The sequence below is a fragment of the Phodopus roborovskii genome, unplaced genomic scaffold (assembly GCF_943737965.1).
Source record: "Phodopus roborovskii unplaced genomic scaffold, PHOROB, whole genome shotgun sequence".
Classification (NCBI taxonomy): domain Eukaryota; kingdom Metazoa; phylum Chordata; class Mammalia; order Rodentia; family Cricetidae; genus Phodopus; species Phodopus roborovskii.
Genome location: NW_026125554.1, coordinates 5,650,503 through 5,667,542, shown reverse-complemented (window position 1 = coordinate 5,667,542; position 17,040 = coordinate 5,650,503). Strand labels below are relative to the sequence as shown.

The 17,040-nt window shown below is 50.2% G+C and overlaps 2 protein-coding genes across 3 annotated transcripts; one reads left to right on the top strand and one right to left on the bottom strand.

The window, feature by feature from the left end:
* Nucleotides 1-435: 435 nt before the first annotated feature.
* Nucleotides 436-7,787, bottom strand: LOC127216794 (adenylate kinase isoenzyme 1). Its single transcript, XM_051177651.1, has 5 exons — nt 7,521-7,787; nt 6,645-6,844; nt 5,269-5,382; nt 1,131-1,325; nt 436-609 (listed from the first exon to the last, which is right to left on the bottom strand). Exons 1-5 carry the CDS (start codon nt 7,633-7,635, stop codon nt 541-543), a joined length of 693 nt encoding a protein of 230 aa, XP_051033608.1. The 5' UTR covers nt 7,636-7,787; the 3' UTR covers nt 436-540.
* A 173-nt stretch (nt 7,788-7,960) lies between these two features.
* Nucleotides 7,961-15,529, top strand: Gtf2f1 (general transcription factor IIF subunit 1). Of its 2 annotated transcripts, none has more exons than XM_051177650.1 (13): nt 7,961-8,232; nt 8,324-8,370; nt 9,460-9,532; nt 11,200-11,393; nt 11,932-12,102; nt 13,206-13,390; nt 14,122-14,275; nt 14,364-14,422; nt 14,497-14,616; nt 14,720-14,793; nt 14,875-15,013; nt 15,117-15,207; nt 15,299-15,529. In XM_051177650.1, the coding sequence occupies exons 1-13, from the start codon at nt 8,221-8,223 to the stop codon at nt 15,501-15,503; spliced, it is 1,524 nt and encodes a 507-aa protein (XP_051033607.1). In that variant the 5' UTR covers nt 7,961-8,220; the 3' UTR covers nt 15,504-15,529. The 2 variants fall into 2 exon arrangements, with proteins under 2 accessions (XP_051033607.1, XP_051033606.1); XM_051177649.1 differs by having other exon boundaries at nt 14,361-14,422.
* Nucleotides 15,530-17,040: the final 1,511 nt, after the last annotated feature.

Genomic DNA, 17,040 nt, shown 5'->3' with positions numbered 1-17,040 from the left:
CCTTTTGGGGAGTCTGCCTAGCCATCTGCACTCTTTTCCTTCTGGGACCTGGGGAACCAGGCACTGAGGAGGCTCCCCGGGGCTCATGTTCCCATGGATGTGACCACACTTGTCACTAAGGCTGCCTTGTGGAAGCATCCCATTGGGGCACAGGTCTGTGTGTGTGTGTCTGTCTAACATTGAGTGGGGAGTAGAGGTCAAGCCTGGGTCAATTAGTCAAGGCCAGGGAGGTGGCATTGCAGGTCAAAGTGCTGGTTCCAAAGTCAGGTGCAGTGGCTCTTCAGTAATCCCAACCAGATGCAGGGGGGATCTTATGGACCACAGCATCAGGGTCAAAAGAACCCACTCAAAGCTGCCCTCAGACTACCTGCAAATCATGGCACTCTACAAAAATGAGCAAGATCCACATGATGCAGTGACAGCTAACACCTCAGATGAAATTACCCTCTGGCTGTATTGGGTTCCAAGGTCTCACCTCACAGGCCTTGGTCCTGTGTACTGTGGAAAATGGGGTAGGCCAGACATCAGCCCCTCCCTGCCTCACTGCAGACTCTCAATGACCAAGCAGCACTTGGCAAAAATGATCTCAGGGGCTTCTTCAGCCAAGATCTAGGGGAAAGGAAGCCATGGAGTCAAGGGTGCATCCCATGGCAAGAGCTATATTCCTGTAACCCCTTTGAGGCAAGCCCTAATGTGAGCATGTTTGCAGCCTGGGTGGCAGCAATGGGTGTTGGGAAATAGAGACCCCTCCCCCACCCCATGGGTCCGGGGAGCAGGAGAAGGCAGTTTCCCATGCTTGTTTCTCCCAGGGATGAGGATACCACCAAAGTCCCTTATCTAACTCCACCCCAGCATGTGCTGAGCCAGATGTGTGAGTGCCACCAGTGCCTCATGGCTATACAAGTGGCAGCATTAGGGGCCCCTCTAGCTTTCAGGAACTGCAAGCACACCCAGTGTTGCTCACATCTATCAGTGCTCAGGAGGCTATGGAAGGATTATTTGAGTTCTAGGCCAACCTGGGCTACATGAGGCTTCAGCCTCTGCTGCCCTAACGAAATAGAATCCCCTCAATACAAAGGGAAAGTGGCAGGCCCAGGCTGGCTAAATGGGACTCCTTTCTAGGTACCTACATTTCGCAGGAGGTTCTTTTGCTGGTAGAAGGTCAGGACAGGCTCACACAGGGTGTAGTGTGTCTCTAAGCGCTTGTGGATGGTCACCTCTGAATCGTCTGCTCGGTGTTCCACCTGTCCACGTTGCAACACTCTCCGCACCATGGTCTCCATGGAGCAGTCAAACACCATAACTATGCTGGGATCCCTGCCCACCTAGGCAGTAAGCCAAAAGAACAGGATGAGGAAAGGGTCTTGCACAGATTCTCAAGAGGCCATGAGCCTGGGTAGACACCACGCTACTGAGAAAAGTGACAACTTGGAGAGACAGAGAGAGTGTGTGTGTTGTAAATGCAGTGCTTTTGGATGCCACAGAGAGAGAGTGTGTGTGTGTGTGTTGTAAATGCAGTGCTTTTGGATGTCAGAGCATCAGGTCCCTTGGAATTGGTTGGAGTAGGAGTGGTAATGAGTAGCCTATAGGGTTGCTAAAGACTGATACAAACTGAACACCAGTCCTTTGCTAACAGCAATATACTCTTAAACATTTTGGAGCCTAGCATAGTGACACACGCTTTTAATCCCAGCACTCACACAGAAGGCAGAGGCAGGTGGATCTCTGGGTTGGAGGCCAACCTGGTTTACACAGGGCCTTGAACTTCCAGAAACCTGCCTGCCTCTGCCTCCCCAGGGCCAGGATTGAAGGTAAATGCTGCCATGCCTGGTTCAATAAGCACTCTTGACTGCTGAGCCATCTCTGCAGCCTATGGTCTCTCGCTGGCCAGTGAGCCCCAGGGGTGCACCTGTCTACCCTTTCAAGAGCTAAGATCAAGCATATACACCACACCCGGTTTTTATGTGGGCTCTGGGCATGCAACTCAGGGCCACACACTTGCAAGGCTAGCGTTTTGAGGACTGAGCCATATCCTATACCCTTTGGTTTGCTTTTGGAGACAGGGTTTCATGTCACATAGCTGACATGGAACTCCTGCCTCCAACACCAGGTGATGAAATCACAGGCATCAACAGCCATGCTGGGTATGTTCTTTTTCACTTTTTTTTATTTTGAAGCAGGGTCATGGATATCCCCAAGGTCATGTAGGTCATGTATATATACCCAAAGCTGGCCTTGAATTTACATTCCTCTTGCATCTGCCCCCTGAGTGCTGATACCACAAAGCCGGTTTTTGTTTGTTTTGCTTTGTTTTTTTTTTTTTTTTTTTTTTTTTTTTTTTTTTTTTTTTGTTCTTTCTAGATAGGGTCTAACTATATAGTCCTGGAACTAACATTGTAGATTGTAGACCAGGCTTTCCTCAAATTCTGATCCACCTGCCTCTGTTTCCCAGTTGCTGGGGTTAAACTTGTGTGCTACCTCACCTGGCCCTGTTATTTGTTTATTTCCATTTTCTTTGAATAGACAGGGTCTCATGAAGCCTTGGTTGGCCTTTAACTCCCTATGTAGCCCAGGATAACCCTGAACCCCAATTGTCCTGCTTCCACCCCCTCAGTCCAGGGCTGGGATGACACGTGTGTACCACCATGCCTGGTTTCTTTCTGTGGCGACAGGAACACCACCAAAGCCTCTTATCGTCCACACATTTTTGCTGACAGTACATAGGGCCTGGGGATGGAGCCCAGTGCTTCAGATATGGGAAGCCAATGCTCTGCCCTCCAAGCCCAGCCCCAACCAACCCAAGGCTTGAATTGTAGTGGTGGTCATTGCATGTGTAGTGTATAAGACAAATATGTAATGGGTGAAGGTTCTCTCTGCCCAGTCCCTGTAGGCAGTGAGGTCACATGCTGCCCAGACCATGCCCCCAGCTCCTCACTGGGGGTTCTAGGCAGGGGATCCACCCTAGTCATATCTCAACCCCTCACTTGGGGATTTTACAGATGTTAAAACACCACCAGGCTTCATTCTTCAAGTCTTTAAGACAAAGATTTATTCTGTGTGTGCATCATAGAGTGTATTCATAGTTAGGGCTCAGTGGAAGAAGAGTACTTGTTTTGGAGAGGACCTGGTTTGATTCCCAGCATCCACACGTTGACTCACAACCAGTCTAAGTCCTGTTCCAGGGGATCCGACATTATCTTCATACCTAGACCTCAAAGCAGGCCAGCCAGGCTTATCTGTAGTGAACATATATATGTGCAAGCAAAACACTCATATGCATAAATTTAAATGTCTTTTTAAAAAGGAATTAACTAATTACCTGTCCAGCCAACAGCTTGCTGTGATGATGCATGCCTGTGTCCTAGTGTTGAGTGGGCCTAGGGAAGAGGATTGCAGGGGATTCCTGGCTGTAGAGACAATGTCTCTAGAAACAGCAAAAACAAATACAAGCCAGCCAGACAATGCTGTGTCACTGTCATCCTAGTACTGTGGAAGTGGAGGCATGGACATCAACATCGAGGTCATCCTTAGGTACTTAAAAGAGTTGGGCTACATGAGACACTCTGAGGACTGAGGCTGCTCCATCCTGACTCCCAGCCCACAGTTCCCTTTGGGTTACACACCAGGCATTGGTGGCACACATCTTTAATCCCAGCACTCAGGAGAAGAGGCAGGTGGATCTCTGTGAGTTCAAAGCCAGCCTTGTCCACAGAGTGAGTTCCAGGAAGACTCCAAAGTCACAGAGAGACCCTGTCTGGAAAAAAAAAAATAATAATCTGTGACTGATATTTAAACAAGGTGGGAGGGGTTCTAATTCTGCATCTAAGCTCCCAGCTTCTCATAAAACCACTGGTTTAGTAACATTGGGCCTACATGTCCCCATGGCAACAGCAGTGGGAATGCTTCCTGAACCCCTTGGCAACACAATGCATGAATCTTCCATTGGCTCGCATCATCAGCATCTACATGTATTTGTGAGTATAGAGGCCAATAGTACTTGCCACCGTTGTTCCCCCACCTTAGTTTTTTGGGTTTTCTTTAAGGTTAATTTTTTTTTTTAATGTGTATGAGCTGGACCGTGGTGGTACACACTTTTAACCTCAGAACTCAGGAAGCAGAGGCTGGTGGATATCTAAGTTCAAGTCCAGCCTGGTCTACAAAGCAAGTTCTAGGACAGCCAGGGTTACACAAAGAAATCCTGTCTCGAAAAACAAAACAAACAAATCTATGCATGTACACTTTTGCCTGGGTGAGTTTATGTGTACCATATACACACAGAAGTCTGTAGGGGCCAGAAGAGGGCATCTGATCCCCTAAAACGAGTTACAGGTGGTTGTGAGCCACCATGTAGGTGCTAGGAACTGAACTAATGAGCAGTCAGTGCTCTCAACTGCTGAGCCCTCTGCAGGTCTGTTTCATTCAATTTTTATTGTTTGTTTGCTTTTCTGTTATTTTTATTCATATTTTATGTATGAGTGATCTGCATGCCAGAAAAGGGCATCAGATCCTATAATGGTTTGAGCCACCATGTAGTTAGTTACTGGGAATTGAACTTGGGACCTCTGGAAGAGCAATCAGTGCTCTTAACCACTGAGCCATCTTTCCAACCCTGTTTTTGTGTTTGTTTGTTTGTTTTTGTTTTTCAGACAGCTGAACTCTACATATAGCTCAGGCTGGCCTGGAAATCATAATCTTCCTGCCTTATAGGTTCCCAGTGCTGAAGTCACAGGCCTGTGCCTCTATGCAGCCTTCTCTTACTGTGAGCATGCTGAGGGGGTGGGGCAGAAGGCTCACCTATCTTGCAGCCCTGGGTTCCATCCTTGGCACATAAACCAAGTATGGTAGCACAGACCTGCCATCCTGACACTCCAAAAACAGAGGCAGGAAGGTTAAGACTGTCCTAGTTAAGAGTTTGAGACCAAACCGGGCTGTGGTGGTGCACACCTTTAATCCCAGCACTCAGGAGGCAGAGGTAGGCAGATGTTTGAGTTTGAGGCCAACCTGGGCTACAAAGTGAGTGCCAGGATGAGCTCCAAAGCTACACAGAGAAACACTGTATCAAAAACCAAACCAAAACAAACAAAAAAGAAAACAAAACACAAAAAGAGTTTGAGAGCAGCCTAGGCTATAAGAGCTGAAGGAAGGCATCCCAGCTTCAGGGCCCCCCTCATCATCCACTAGGGCTTTAAGGGTAGGGGGAAGAAGGGTAGCATAGAACTCCCATGCAGGCACACACACCCAAGGATGCTGTGGGGCTGGGGCACTTACAATCCGCTCAAACTCTTTGGCCTGTTCCAGTTCTCTGGGGAAGCCATCGATGAGGAAGCCTCGGCTCTTTGGATGAGCCAACAGGTTGTCATTGACCATGTCCAGAATGAAACCCTGAGAATGAAAGGGCATGGACTCAAGACAGCCCAGGACCTGCTACCTCAGAGAGACCAGGTGCTATGAAGGTCATTCAGTTTGGACTTTATGTGAGACAGAAACAAAACTCTGAGTCTGAGTCACTGGCTTCCTTTCTGCTTGCAGTCTTTTCATTTTTGTTTTTAGGAGATAGTGTCTCTCTGTGCAGCCTTGGCTGTCTTAGAACTCATAGACCAGGCTGGCCTTCAACTCACAGAGATATGACTGCCTCTCCCTTCCCAATACTGGAATTAAAGGAGTGCACCACCACCTCTTAAAAGTTTGTTAGATTTTGGCTGGGTGGTGGTGGCACAAGCTTTTAATCCCTGCACTCGGGAGGCAGAGGCAAGCAGATCTCTGTTTGAGGCCAACCTGGTCTATAGTTTTGAGTTCCAGGACAGACTTCAAAACCAAATGTCTTAAATAAATAAATAAATAAATAAATAAATAAATATCCTTACATTTTTTTGGGCAGTGGTGGTGTCTTTATTCCCAGCACTCAGGAGGCAGAAGGTAGGTGAATCTTTGTGAGTTCAAAGCCAGTCTAGTCTATAGATTGAGTTCCAAGACAGCCAGGGCTACACAAAGAAACCCTGTCTCAAGAAAACAAGCAAACAAATAAAAGTTTATTAGAGCTCTTTATTTATCTAGTTGCAGAGGGGTGGTGTGTGTGCCACAGCATGAGGTGGTGGTGGTGGGGGGTGTCCGAAGAAAACCTATAGCAATTGGTTCTCTCCTTCCATCACAAAGGTCCCAGGCATTGAGTTAGGTTGTCAAGCTTGGCTGAACCATGACAGTGCCATCTCTCTGACCCCTGGCATGAACTCTCTATGTAGTCATGGGTACCACCAAACTCCTCATCATCCTGACTCCATCTCTGATGTGTTGCCCAGTGTTTACCCATTTTCTGGAGTGCTTGGGTGGGACCCAGGACTTGGTGTATACTAGGTGAGTGCTCTACCACCAGACCTCCCCCACAGCCCTCATTGTGGCTTTTAAAAAGATATATAGTTTCATTTGTATGAATGTTTGCTTACATGAATGTCTGTGCATGTGTGCAGGGCACTCAGAACCTAGAGGAGCATGTCAGGTCCCCTGGAATGAGTTACAGAAAGTTATGAGCCACCATGTGGGTACTGGGAGCCACCATGTGGTCCTGGGCCAGAGCCACAGGTGCCTTTAACTGGTCCCATGTCACAGCCTTCTGTCCTGCTTTGTCCCCCTTTCCCTTCAACTCTCACCGTGGGCACCAGGAGTCCCTGCTGCATGATGTCCCGGATCTGCCGGCCCCGCTGGGTGCTCCTCTGAGCCTCCTCCCGCAGCAGCTGGCCCAGCCCCACGTGGCAGAAGCCGTACTTGCTGGCCATGTTTCTGCACTGTGTCCCTTTCCCGCAGCCGGGGCCGCCCACTACGAAGATGATCAGGGGGGACTTCAGGGCATCTGTGGTGTTCAGGGAAGATAGTGGGTACTAGTGTGTGTCTTTAGGGTGCCCTGATCTCGAATGGAAGGATCCCTGTGCTAAGATTCTCTTGAGCCCTTTGCACAGACCGTCTTGGAGCACCCCAGTAACTCCATCACCCCATTTTACAGAAAATGAAAGGGAGAGGCTCTCAAACTAACCCTGCTTAGTTCAGCATGCAGTGGTTCTGTCTATCCTGCCTGCTTGTATTTCTAGTCACACCTCCCCCGCGTTGGGGTAAAGCATCCCAGCCCTTTCCTTTCCCTGCCTCAGACCCCCAAGTCTTCCATAGTCAGCCATGGTTCTTTCTTCCTTTCAATTAGCTTTGGTCCTGCTACCCAACCTCTGTAACCCAGGGCGCATGGCCCTTGAAGGAGACCTAACTGTGGAGTCAGTAGTTCATGGTTCGATGTTTGTTGCTCTCTTGGCCTTCTGCTTAACCAACTCCTATGCATCCCTTAGGCCCCCTTTCTCTGAGTCCTTCCTCTAGAGTTGTAATTTCCATTTTCGGAGACTGACAGGCAACAACCAATGGTGGGGAGAATGCATGTGCAGCTGCGTTCCTGCCGTGTTAGTGTGTGCACACCCTCATAGTGGGGATACCTTCTCCCTCGCCCCGTTCGTTAACCCTGTAAGCCAACCACTCCACGACATTACCCTTCTCCTGGGGCCTTAAAGCTCTGCCCATCTGGGGCAGCGTGGACTCGCACAGACCCATCTCGTCCGCATGCTGGGGTACGAGAGGCCCAGTCTCCACCCTGCCCTGACCCATCGGCTCCGCTCTACGTCACAAGGGGCTCATTTTGCAAGATGCCCGGGATTCCCCAGGCACCAGGACACAGAGAAAACGGAATCCCAGGCCCATCCGGAGGAGCCCCGAGAGTCTTCCCGGCCTCGGTTGCTATGGCAACCCAGCCTCCGCACCCGCTTCTTGAGCACGTTAACGCATGCGCAAGAGTGCCGAGGCTGCACCCGCCAGAAGGCTCCATTCCCAGCCTGCCCAGGATGCACCGCGGTGCCGGCGCCGTGACGTCCTGAGGGGCGTGCCCACGCGCCGTGATTAAATCATTCGTGCTGTAGAAGAGAACGCTGGCAGAAGGCGGCTTCTTTTCCCTCAGAGACTGGAGGCGACCTAAGCTAGGTACTGAGGTAGCTGCCATCCAGATGTGGCAGTTCTAGTTCCGGGTCAGACTGTGACGCACGCAGAGAGTTAGGTTTTTTGAGACTTAAGTGTTTGGAGATCCAAAACACAGGATCATACTAACGTGATACCCGGCCAAGGTTTCTTCCCCGGGACCGAGGGATACCACGAAGAGCATCCGGGTCAGGCTGACCAGGAACTGCTTGAGCAACGGCCATGGCGGCTCTAGTGAGTATGAATGAGGCAAGGATGGAGGGTGGGGGTCGCAGGACAGATCCGCGGCCTCTCCTCGCCTCACAGACCCGTGCTCCCTCTGCAGGGACCCGGCAGCCAGAACGTCACCGAGTATGTCGTCCGAGTCCCCAAGTAAGTCACCCACACCACACACTCCTCTGCTCTGTGGTGCTTTCCCGGCTGGACTGCTTCCCGTGCAAGTTACAGCAACTTAGTTAATGTCAGGGTCGATGACTTTGTCCTATTTTCAGAGACTTAGGTCAGACATGGTGGCTGCCTTTAATCCCAGCACTTGGGAGGCAGAGGCAGGTGGATCTCAGAGTTCGAAGCCAGCCTGGTCTACAGAGTAAGCTCCAGATCAGCCAGGGTTAAACAGAGAAACTTTTGTCTGGGAAAAAGAAAAAAAAATCCCAAACTTTGGTGAATGCTAGGCAAGTGCTCCACCTTTAAGGCATACCCAGCCCTCTTTTATTTTGAAGACAGGTCTTACTGTATAGCTGGTTTGACCAGGCTGGCCTTGAACCTACCAAGACCCACCCACCTCCAACTCTTGCCTGCTTGCTCTCCTCTTTTTCCTGAGACAGGGTCTCTCTGTGGCTTTGGAGCCTGTCCTGGAACTTGCACTGTAGACCAGGCTGGCCTAGAACACACAGAGATCTGCCTGCCTCTGCCTTCCAAGTGGGGGGATTAAAGGAGTGTGCCACCACTGTCTCTCAGCCCACTTTTTCTTAGTTTTATTATCTTTATGTGTATGAATGTTTTGTCTGCATGTATAGATGTGCACTGCACTGAGAGCATGTCTGGTGCCTGTGGGTCTGGCTAACTTCTAATAGGGTTGGAAGAGATTTTTTTTTTTTGGGGGGGAAGGGGATCCAGCTTCTTAAACAAACCAGGAAACTCTGGAGCAGTGGTCTTACCCTGTGGGTAGCAATCCCTTAGATTCAAATGACCCTTTCACAGGCGTCACCTAGGACCATTGGAAAACATAGATATTTACATTATGATTAATAAAAGTAGCAAAATTACAGTTAGGAAGTAGCAACAAAAGTAATTGTATGGTTTGAGGTCACCCCAACATGAGGAACTTTTAAAGGGTACAGCTTTAGGAAGGTTGAGAACCACTGCTTTTATGAGTTCCCAGGAGTACCTACAACCAAGGGTGTAATGGTGGATTTGTTGAATGAATGACCAATAGACTGAATTGTCTCTTGCCCATTCTAGGAACACAACCAAGAAGTACAACATAATGGCTTTTAATGCAGCTGATAAAGTCAACTTTGCTACCTGGAACCAGGTAAGTCTATAATTATGGGTGTCTGGGACAGAGGCCTACCTGGGCTGGTGGTTACAAGTCATTACTGAAAGATGGTGGCTACACCTACAACTCAGCAGATGTGTGACTCCAACCGTTTGGAGGCTGAGGCAGAAAGACAGTATTTTAGACTGGCCTGGCTATATAAATCCTGTCTCAAGAAAAAAAAAAAAATTGATAGAGCATCAGCTGTCATATAGTAGTCCAAGTAGGGCCACCATTACCATGTTTGCTGGGCTTGGTAGCACATGTCTAATCATCCCAGCACTGGAATGTGATATAGGATCTTAAATTGAAGACCATACTTGGCTACATAGTGAGCTGAAGTGAAGCTTATGATTGGACCATGCCTTAAAAAAAGATAAATTAGCAAGATGGCTTAGTGAGTAAAGAACTAAGGCCAGGACATGTACCTCCAAATACCTCCAAACAAATAGTTTAAAAAGCCTTTTAATGGCCAGGTATTGGTGGCACACACCTTTAATCCCCACATTTGGAAGGCAGAGGCAGGGGAATCTCTTGAGTTTGAAGCCAGCCTGGTCTACAGAGTGAGTTCCAGGAAGGCTCCAAATCCACAGAGAAACCCTTACTTGAAAAACCAAAAAAAAAAAAGCTTTTACCTTTAATGCCAGCATTTGAGCAACAGAGGCAGGAGGATCCCCCTAAGTTCAGTACCAGCCTGATCTGCACTGTGTATTTCAGGAGAGCCTGGCTATATGGTGAGACCCTGTCTTAAAAGGATAAAACCAGGACCAGAAGATGGGCATAGCCATGGGTGTCATCACCCTGGTACCAGGGAGATAGAGGCAGGTAGATCATAAGTGTAAAGTCATTCTGGCTGCACAACAGAATTCTCTGGTTAATAATAGGCAGACAGCAGTAGTTCATGCCTTTAATCCCAGAACTCGGAAGACAGAGGCAGGTGGATCTCTGTGAGTTTGAGGACAACCTGGTCTACAGAGTTCCAGGGCAGCCTGAGCAACAGGGAAACCCTGTCTCCAAAAACCAAAACATAAATAAGGAAATTTTAAAGGGCAAAGTTTTAAACTGTCCATTATTCTGGATGCCATGTTAAAATGCTATCTCTATATTGTCTGGGTTTCATCTGAGCCATCCCCAGGTGGACACGTCTGCCTTTAGTCTCTTGGTGCCTTTTCTGTGTGATGTTTTTGTGTAAGCACATGCTCTTGTGGGCATGGTGTTCATATCAAGGCCAGAGGGGTGACACTGGGTGTCATCTTTAGTTACTTTCCACATTATTATTTCAGTGACATCTGTTGGGGCACAGATGAGTGTGTGACAGATTGGAGATCATAGAACAGCTTTCAGTAGTCAGTTCTCACCTGCCTGGGTCTTGAACTCAAGTCTCAGGCTTGGCAGGCAGCACCATTGTACAGAACTTTCCGCATAAGTTTTGGAGTCAGGATATCTCACTGACCCTGGGGCTTGCTGACTAGTGAGTTCCAGGAATCCTTCTGTCTGTCCCTCCCTGCTGGGGTCTCAGATGCATGTGACCTTGCCCAGCTTTGTTCATGGGTACTTGGGATCCAAACTCCATTCCTCATACTGGGAGCATATGGAATCCAGCAGAGGGAGATAGAAAGGTTTTCCTGTGGGGGCCTGAGAAGCTGTGCCTGCTGCTTCCTCAGGCCCGGCTAGAGCGAGATCTGAGCAACAAGAAGATCTACCAGGAAGAGGAGATGCCAGAATCTGGAGCAGGCAGTGAATTCAACAGAAAGCTCCGGGAAGAGGCGAGACGGAAGAAGTATGGCATTGTCCTGAAGGAGTTCCGGCCTGAGGACCAGCCCTGGCTGCTCCGGGTCAACGGCAAATCAGGCAGGAAGTGAGTGGTGCTGATGGTGGGAGGGGCCTGCCTGTGTCCCTCATCCATGCACATTTTGGGGGGCCATCTTCTCTGAATCTGTTCCCAGCACAGTGTGTGGGGGGGAGGGTGCCAGTGCCATCTCCCTTATGAAAGTTTGATCTGAAGGTGGACTGGGTGTTGTTGATCTGGCTCAGCAGCCTGAGTATGCCTTGAGGTGAGCTCATACATAACACTTGGGATGTCCCCTTGGGAGAGAGTGATCCATAGCAAAGGAGGTAGAGTCTAACGGAGCCAGTGACAAGTGTTCTGTGCACAGTAGCCATGGTGGGTTATAGGCTGGGAGCAGGGCATACAGTGCATGCAGCATGGCCCAGATTCTAACAGCAGCCTTGAGGATGGGGGCCATAGGTCATATGGTGACCAAGTGATGATCTGAGCTAAGGAGATGATGGCCTGTGCCCTTCTGTCCTAGGCATTCCTAGGAGAGCCCAGATGGGTGTTGAGGAGGGGCTAGGCCCTGTGGGTAGAGTTGTGACCTGATGTAGCCTCTCCACAGGTTCAAGGGCATAAAGAAAGGCGGAGTGACAGAGAACACAGCATACTACATCTTCACTCAGTGTGCCGATGGTGCCTTTGAGGCCTTCCCTGTGCAGAACTGGTACAATTTCACACCGCTGGCCCGGCATCGCACACTCACTGCTGAGGAGGCCGAGGAGGAGTGGGAGAGGTGAGCCACAGGGGTCACACTGCAGTCAGCTTTGGAGCAACTCCACCTGGTACAGATAGCTGGTTGGCCTGGGAGCCCAGTCTCCCGATGGCAACTGCGTCAGTTCTTGCCTAGGAGGTAGAGTCAAGTTGTATGCAAGGAAGCTGGGATAGGGAACTAGGGAGGCCCATCATAAGTTTCCAGAGAAGGCTGCTGGCATTTATGTGATGTGGTTGTTTTGTACCTGCCTGGAAGCCTGGACCAGTTCTCAAAATGTCTAAAGCAGCCCCTCCCCTACAACATAGTCTTATTCCAGGCATGCATACATGTGTCCTCAATAGCTTCTTTCACAGTGAGATCCCTGCTCTAAGTAATCCATGAGATAAATTGTTGGGGATGTGGTGTTGGGTAGTACACATGCATACTGGTTACCCTAGCACCCGGAAAGGCAGAAGTAAGAGTTATCAGGAGTTGAAGTCCATCCTCTGCTGTATTAAATTTGAGGTCAGCCAGGGTTATATGAGATGTGGTCTCAAAACAACCCAAAACTTACCAGGCATGGTGGTAACACACACCTTTAATCTCAGCGCTCCGAAGGCAGAGGCTGGAGGATCTCAGTTCATTCAAGGCCAGCCTGGTCTATAGAGCAAATTCCAAGACAGCCAGGGCTACACAGAGAGACCCTGTCTCAAAAAAACGAAACAAAAGGACAAAGGAGTATTAATTAGCTAACCAATGTAGACAGGTGGATTTACCTAGAAAGGACCCTGAGCCTGGAGGAGCTAAGATGTGGGGCTCCCTAGACACTCGGAGCACACGGGCCAGAGGCATCTCAGGGCTCACCCTGTATGGTTTCAAGATTTGGGGTTCTGAAATGGCCCTTGTTGCCTGGTCTGTCCCTTTCTTTTTTGTTGTTGTCATTGGTTGGTTGGTTAGCCAGCCAGGGACACAGGGCTGCCTAGAGCAGGCTCATGTTAATGACCCTGTGGGGTCTTCCTGTCTTGCCCACTTGAGTGGCCCGGTCACTGTCTTCTACCATCCTTCCTGCCCAAGCAGCTCCTTCGCTGTCCCCTGCTGCCTCCACCACCCGCCCCAGAGTGCTTAGTCACTGTTCCCATGTGCAGGAGGAACAAGGTCTTGAACCACTTCAGCATCATGCAGCAGCGGAGGCTCAAGGACCAGGACCAGGATGAAGATGAGGAGGAGAAAGAGAAGCGCAGCCGCAAGAAGCCTAGCGAGCTGCGCATCCATGACCTGGAGGATGACCTGGAAATGTCCTCGGATGCCAGTGATGCCAGTGGCGAGGAGGGTAAGTGGAGGTACCCAGAGGTTTTAGGTCAAGGACAGGGCCACCAGTGAAGCTCATGACACATGGTCCCTCTAGAAATGAATGGCAGCTTAACAGCATTTCCATGGGATCCGTTTGAGTGTTTTAAGGGTGCTGTGCTGCGGGTCACAGGGCTGGGTGACTGAGTGGCAGTATTGGTGGAGTGGTATGAGGGCACAGGAGGGATAAGTGCCTAAGCTAGCCTTCTGCTTTCTCTACACATTGGCCGAACCTGGGATGCAGTGTCCTTGTCAGGGTATAACACATGAAGACATACCTCAGATGGTGCGCTGGCTGCAATCCCAGACCTCGGGCTTGAGGCAGGAGGATCCAGAGTTCACAACCAGTCCTGCCTGGCTATATGGACTCCATCTTAAAAAACAAAGGGCACACCTTTAATCCCAGCCTGGGAGGCAGAGGCAGGTAGTTCAAAGCCAGCCTAGTCTACAGAGCAAGTCCCAGGACAGCCAGGGCTACACAGAGAAACCCTGCCTCACCACCATCCCCCGCAAAACAAAACAAAGCAAAAAACTAAAAAAAGTGTTAGATGAATGGCTTTAGAGGTAGAGCCCTTTCCTGAAACCCCACACAACACAGTGATACAAGGTGGGGTCTGGTGGCATGGCTGAGATGGAGCCCCTGCCTGACTGTGAGCAGTGTTCTGGGCTCATCTCCAGTCTGATCCCCATCCTATATTTTCTTTCCCTTCACAGGCAGCAGAGCCTCCAAGGCCAAAAAAAAGGCCCCATTGACCAAAGCGGGCAGGAAGAAGAAAAAGAAGAAGGGCTCAGATGATGAGGCCTTTGAGGACAGCGATGATGGGGACTTTGAGGGCCAGGAGGTGGACTACATGTCAGATGGCTCCAGGTGAGGCAGCTCGAGGCAGGCCCGAGGTAGCACAAGGCAGGCCTATGGTCATCCATCTTCATGTTTGCCCTTCTCTGCCTCACAGCAGCTCCCCAGATGAGTCAGAAGGCAAACCCAAAGTGCCACAGCAAGAGGATGGCCCCAAGGGTAGGTGTCAGTTAGGGAACAGCTGGGGGTGGGAGTTCGCTCGGCAGCCTTCCTGCTCATATGTGTGTCCCCAGGCGTGGATGAGCAAAGTGAGAGCAGTGAAGAGAGCGAGGAGGAGAAGCCCCCTGAGGAAGACAAGGAGGAGGAAGAAGAGAAGAAGGTCCCCACCCCACAGGAGAAGAAACGCAGGAAAGGTATGTGGGGTACTCGGGAGGCTCAGTGATGCTGCAGTATCCTGCTCTCCTCTCACCTGTGTGATGGTGGGCTGTGCTTATGACCCTCCTTTGGCCCATGCAGACAGCAGCGATGAGTCAGACAGCTCAGAGGAGAGCGACATTGACAGTGAGACTTCCTCTGCACTCTTCATGGCGGTAAGGCATATCCCGGGGCGGGGCGGGGCTGGGATGGTAGTGGCAGTCTGCTCCTTCAGACTTACACCCTAGTTTCTGCAGAAGAAGAAGACACCCCCCAAGAGGGAGCGGAAGCCGTCAGGGGGTAGTTCTAAGGGTACCAGTCGGCCAGGGACCCCGAGTGCAGAAGCAGCAAGCACCTCTTCCACACTGAAGGCTGCAGCCAGCAAGCTGGAGCAAGGTGAGTGCTCAGAAATGAGAGCCGATGGCAGTCTACACATCCTCTGTACACCGGGTGCCCCATCTGCCCCCACCCCCACCCCAACATTACTCTTTTCCACCAGGGAAGCGGACAGGTGAGACTCCAGCAGCTAAGCGCCTACGGATGGACACAGCCCCTCAGAGCCTGTCTGGGAAGTCCACACCCAGTGGCGGGTAGGTTCAGACCCAAGTAGGGATCACAGTCTGGAGTGGGCCACAAGGGACTCTTATGTGACCAGTGTCTCCCTCCCTCCATCTCCCACAGTGATGTCCAGGTGACAGAGGATGCTGTACGCCGATACCTGACTCGTAAGCCCATGACCACAAAGGACCTGCTGAAAAAGTTCCAGACCAAGAAGACAGGGCTGAGCAGTGAGCAGACTGTGAATGTGCTGGCGCAGATCCTCAAGCGCCTCAACCCTGAGCGCAAGATGATTGGTGACAAGATGCACTTCTCCCTCAAAGAATAATGCTAATAAAGAGAGCTGACCCAGAGTATGAGCAAGTCCTCATTGTTACTCCAGTCCCCCTCCTGGGGGGGAGGGGGGACACAGCCTTTCTGCCCACTGAGCTTGACCCCTGTGCAATCTTCATGAGTTCAATTTCACTTGTAGAAGCTCTTCCCTAACCACTCCCACAACCCCCTACCTTGTATCATTGTGTCGTATAGGGTTTATGGTGGCCCTTGTCTGGGAATGCTCAGCTTCCAGCCATCCTTTAGGAGTGCAGGCTTGGGATCTGCTGTTTCTGCAGCACAGTGATGAAGTGGTGGGACTCAGACTTGCTACCTAGCACTCTTCAGTGAGCTACATGGCCAGTCCTCTTTAACTGTTGTAGCTGAGGCTGGCCTAGAACTCCTGATCTTCCCACCTCCACCTCTGGGATGCTGGGATCATAGTCACGTACCACTAACAGGCATGGCTCTTTTACTTTGTCTTTTGAGAAAGAGTCTTGCTGTGTAGCCCCAGGCTAGCTGGGAACTCAATTTCCCAATGCTAGGATGATAGCCATGTTCCCTGTATACAGCCCAGGCCATTTAGTTTGCAGTTCTTGGCTCAGGTGCTTCCTTTCATGGCTACTGGAATCCAAACCTATTCTTGGTGTTGGCACCTAGATGCTGTTTTCCATTTCCAAGTGACATTCCTGGGGTCCCCCTTATCTCCTGACAGGCCCAGCAATATATCTTATGCAGGCTAGCCGGGCGTTGCTCCGGGAGAGTGCTTTACATTCTTGGGTGGTGACATGGCTGATTGGTCCTTGGCCTTAGCTGCTACCTTGAAAGCTGGGTCCTGAGCAGCCTGGGTACAGGGAGGGCTTCCTCTCACTGGCAGCTGGATACCAGTGGAAACCCACTCCCACTTTTTGCTGGTGATTTGGGAATGGTTGCAAAAAGGGGTTAATCCCTAGGAATGGCCCTGCTCACTGAACCTCTCTGTCCCACTATCTGCTTGCCCTTTGGAAACCTGGGTCTAAGGCGATATCCACCTTAGGGCAGGCAGAGTATGCATGGCATGGCCTTGTAGTTAGGGGCAGAACTTTGTGTTCAGGGAACCTATTTCAAACTCAATTCTGCATGATAGAAGTGACTTTTGGTTTTGAAAGCCATTGCTTTCTTTCCCTTTTTGAAATAAAGTCTCATATAGCCCAGGCTGGCCTTGAACTAGTGATCCTCCTGCCTTAGCCTCCCCAGTGCCGGCTGAGATCACAGGCACACACCATCATGTGTTTTGGATGGATGGATGGAACCTAGGGTTTTGTATATGCTCAGCGCAGCTCTAGCCGTCTGTGTGTATGTGTGTGTGTGTGTGTGTGTGTGTGTGTGTACCTGTGTGGCATGCACATGCCACCACATGCATGTGATGATCAGAGAATAACTCTGCAGTCAGTTCTCTTCTATCATGTGGATTCTGCAACTCAGTTAGGTCAGGTGGGGGTGGCAAGGGCTTTAGCCTGTTGAGCTCTCACCATCACTTACTGTTTTGAGCCGGTCTCATTATAGCTTATGCT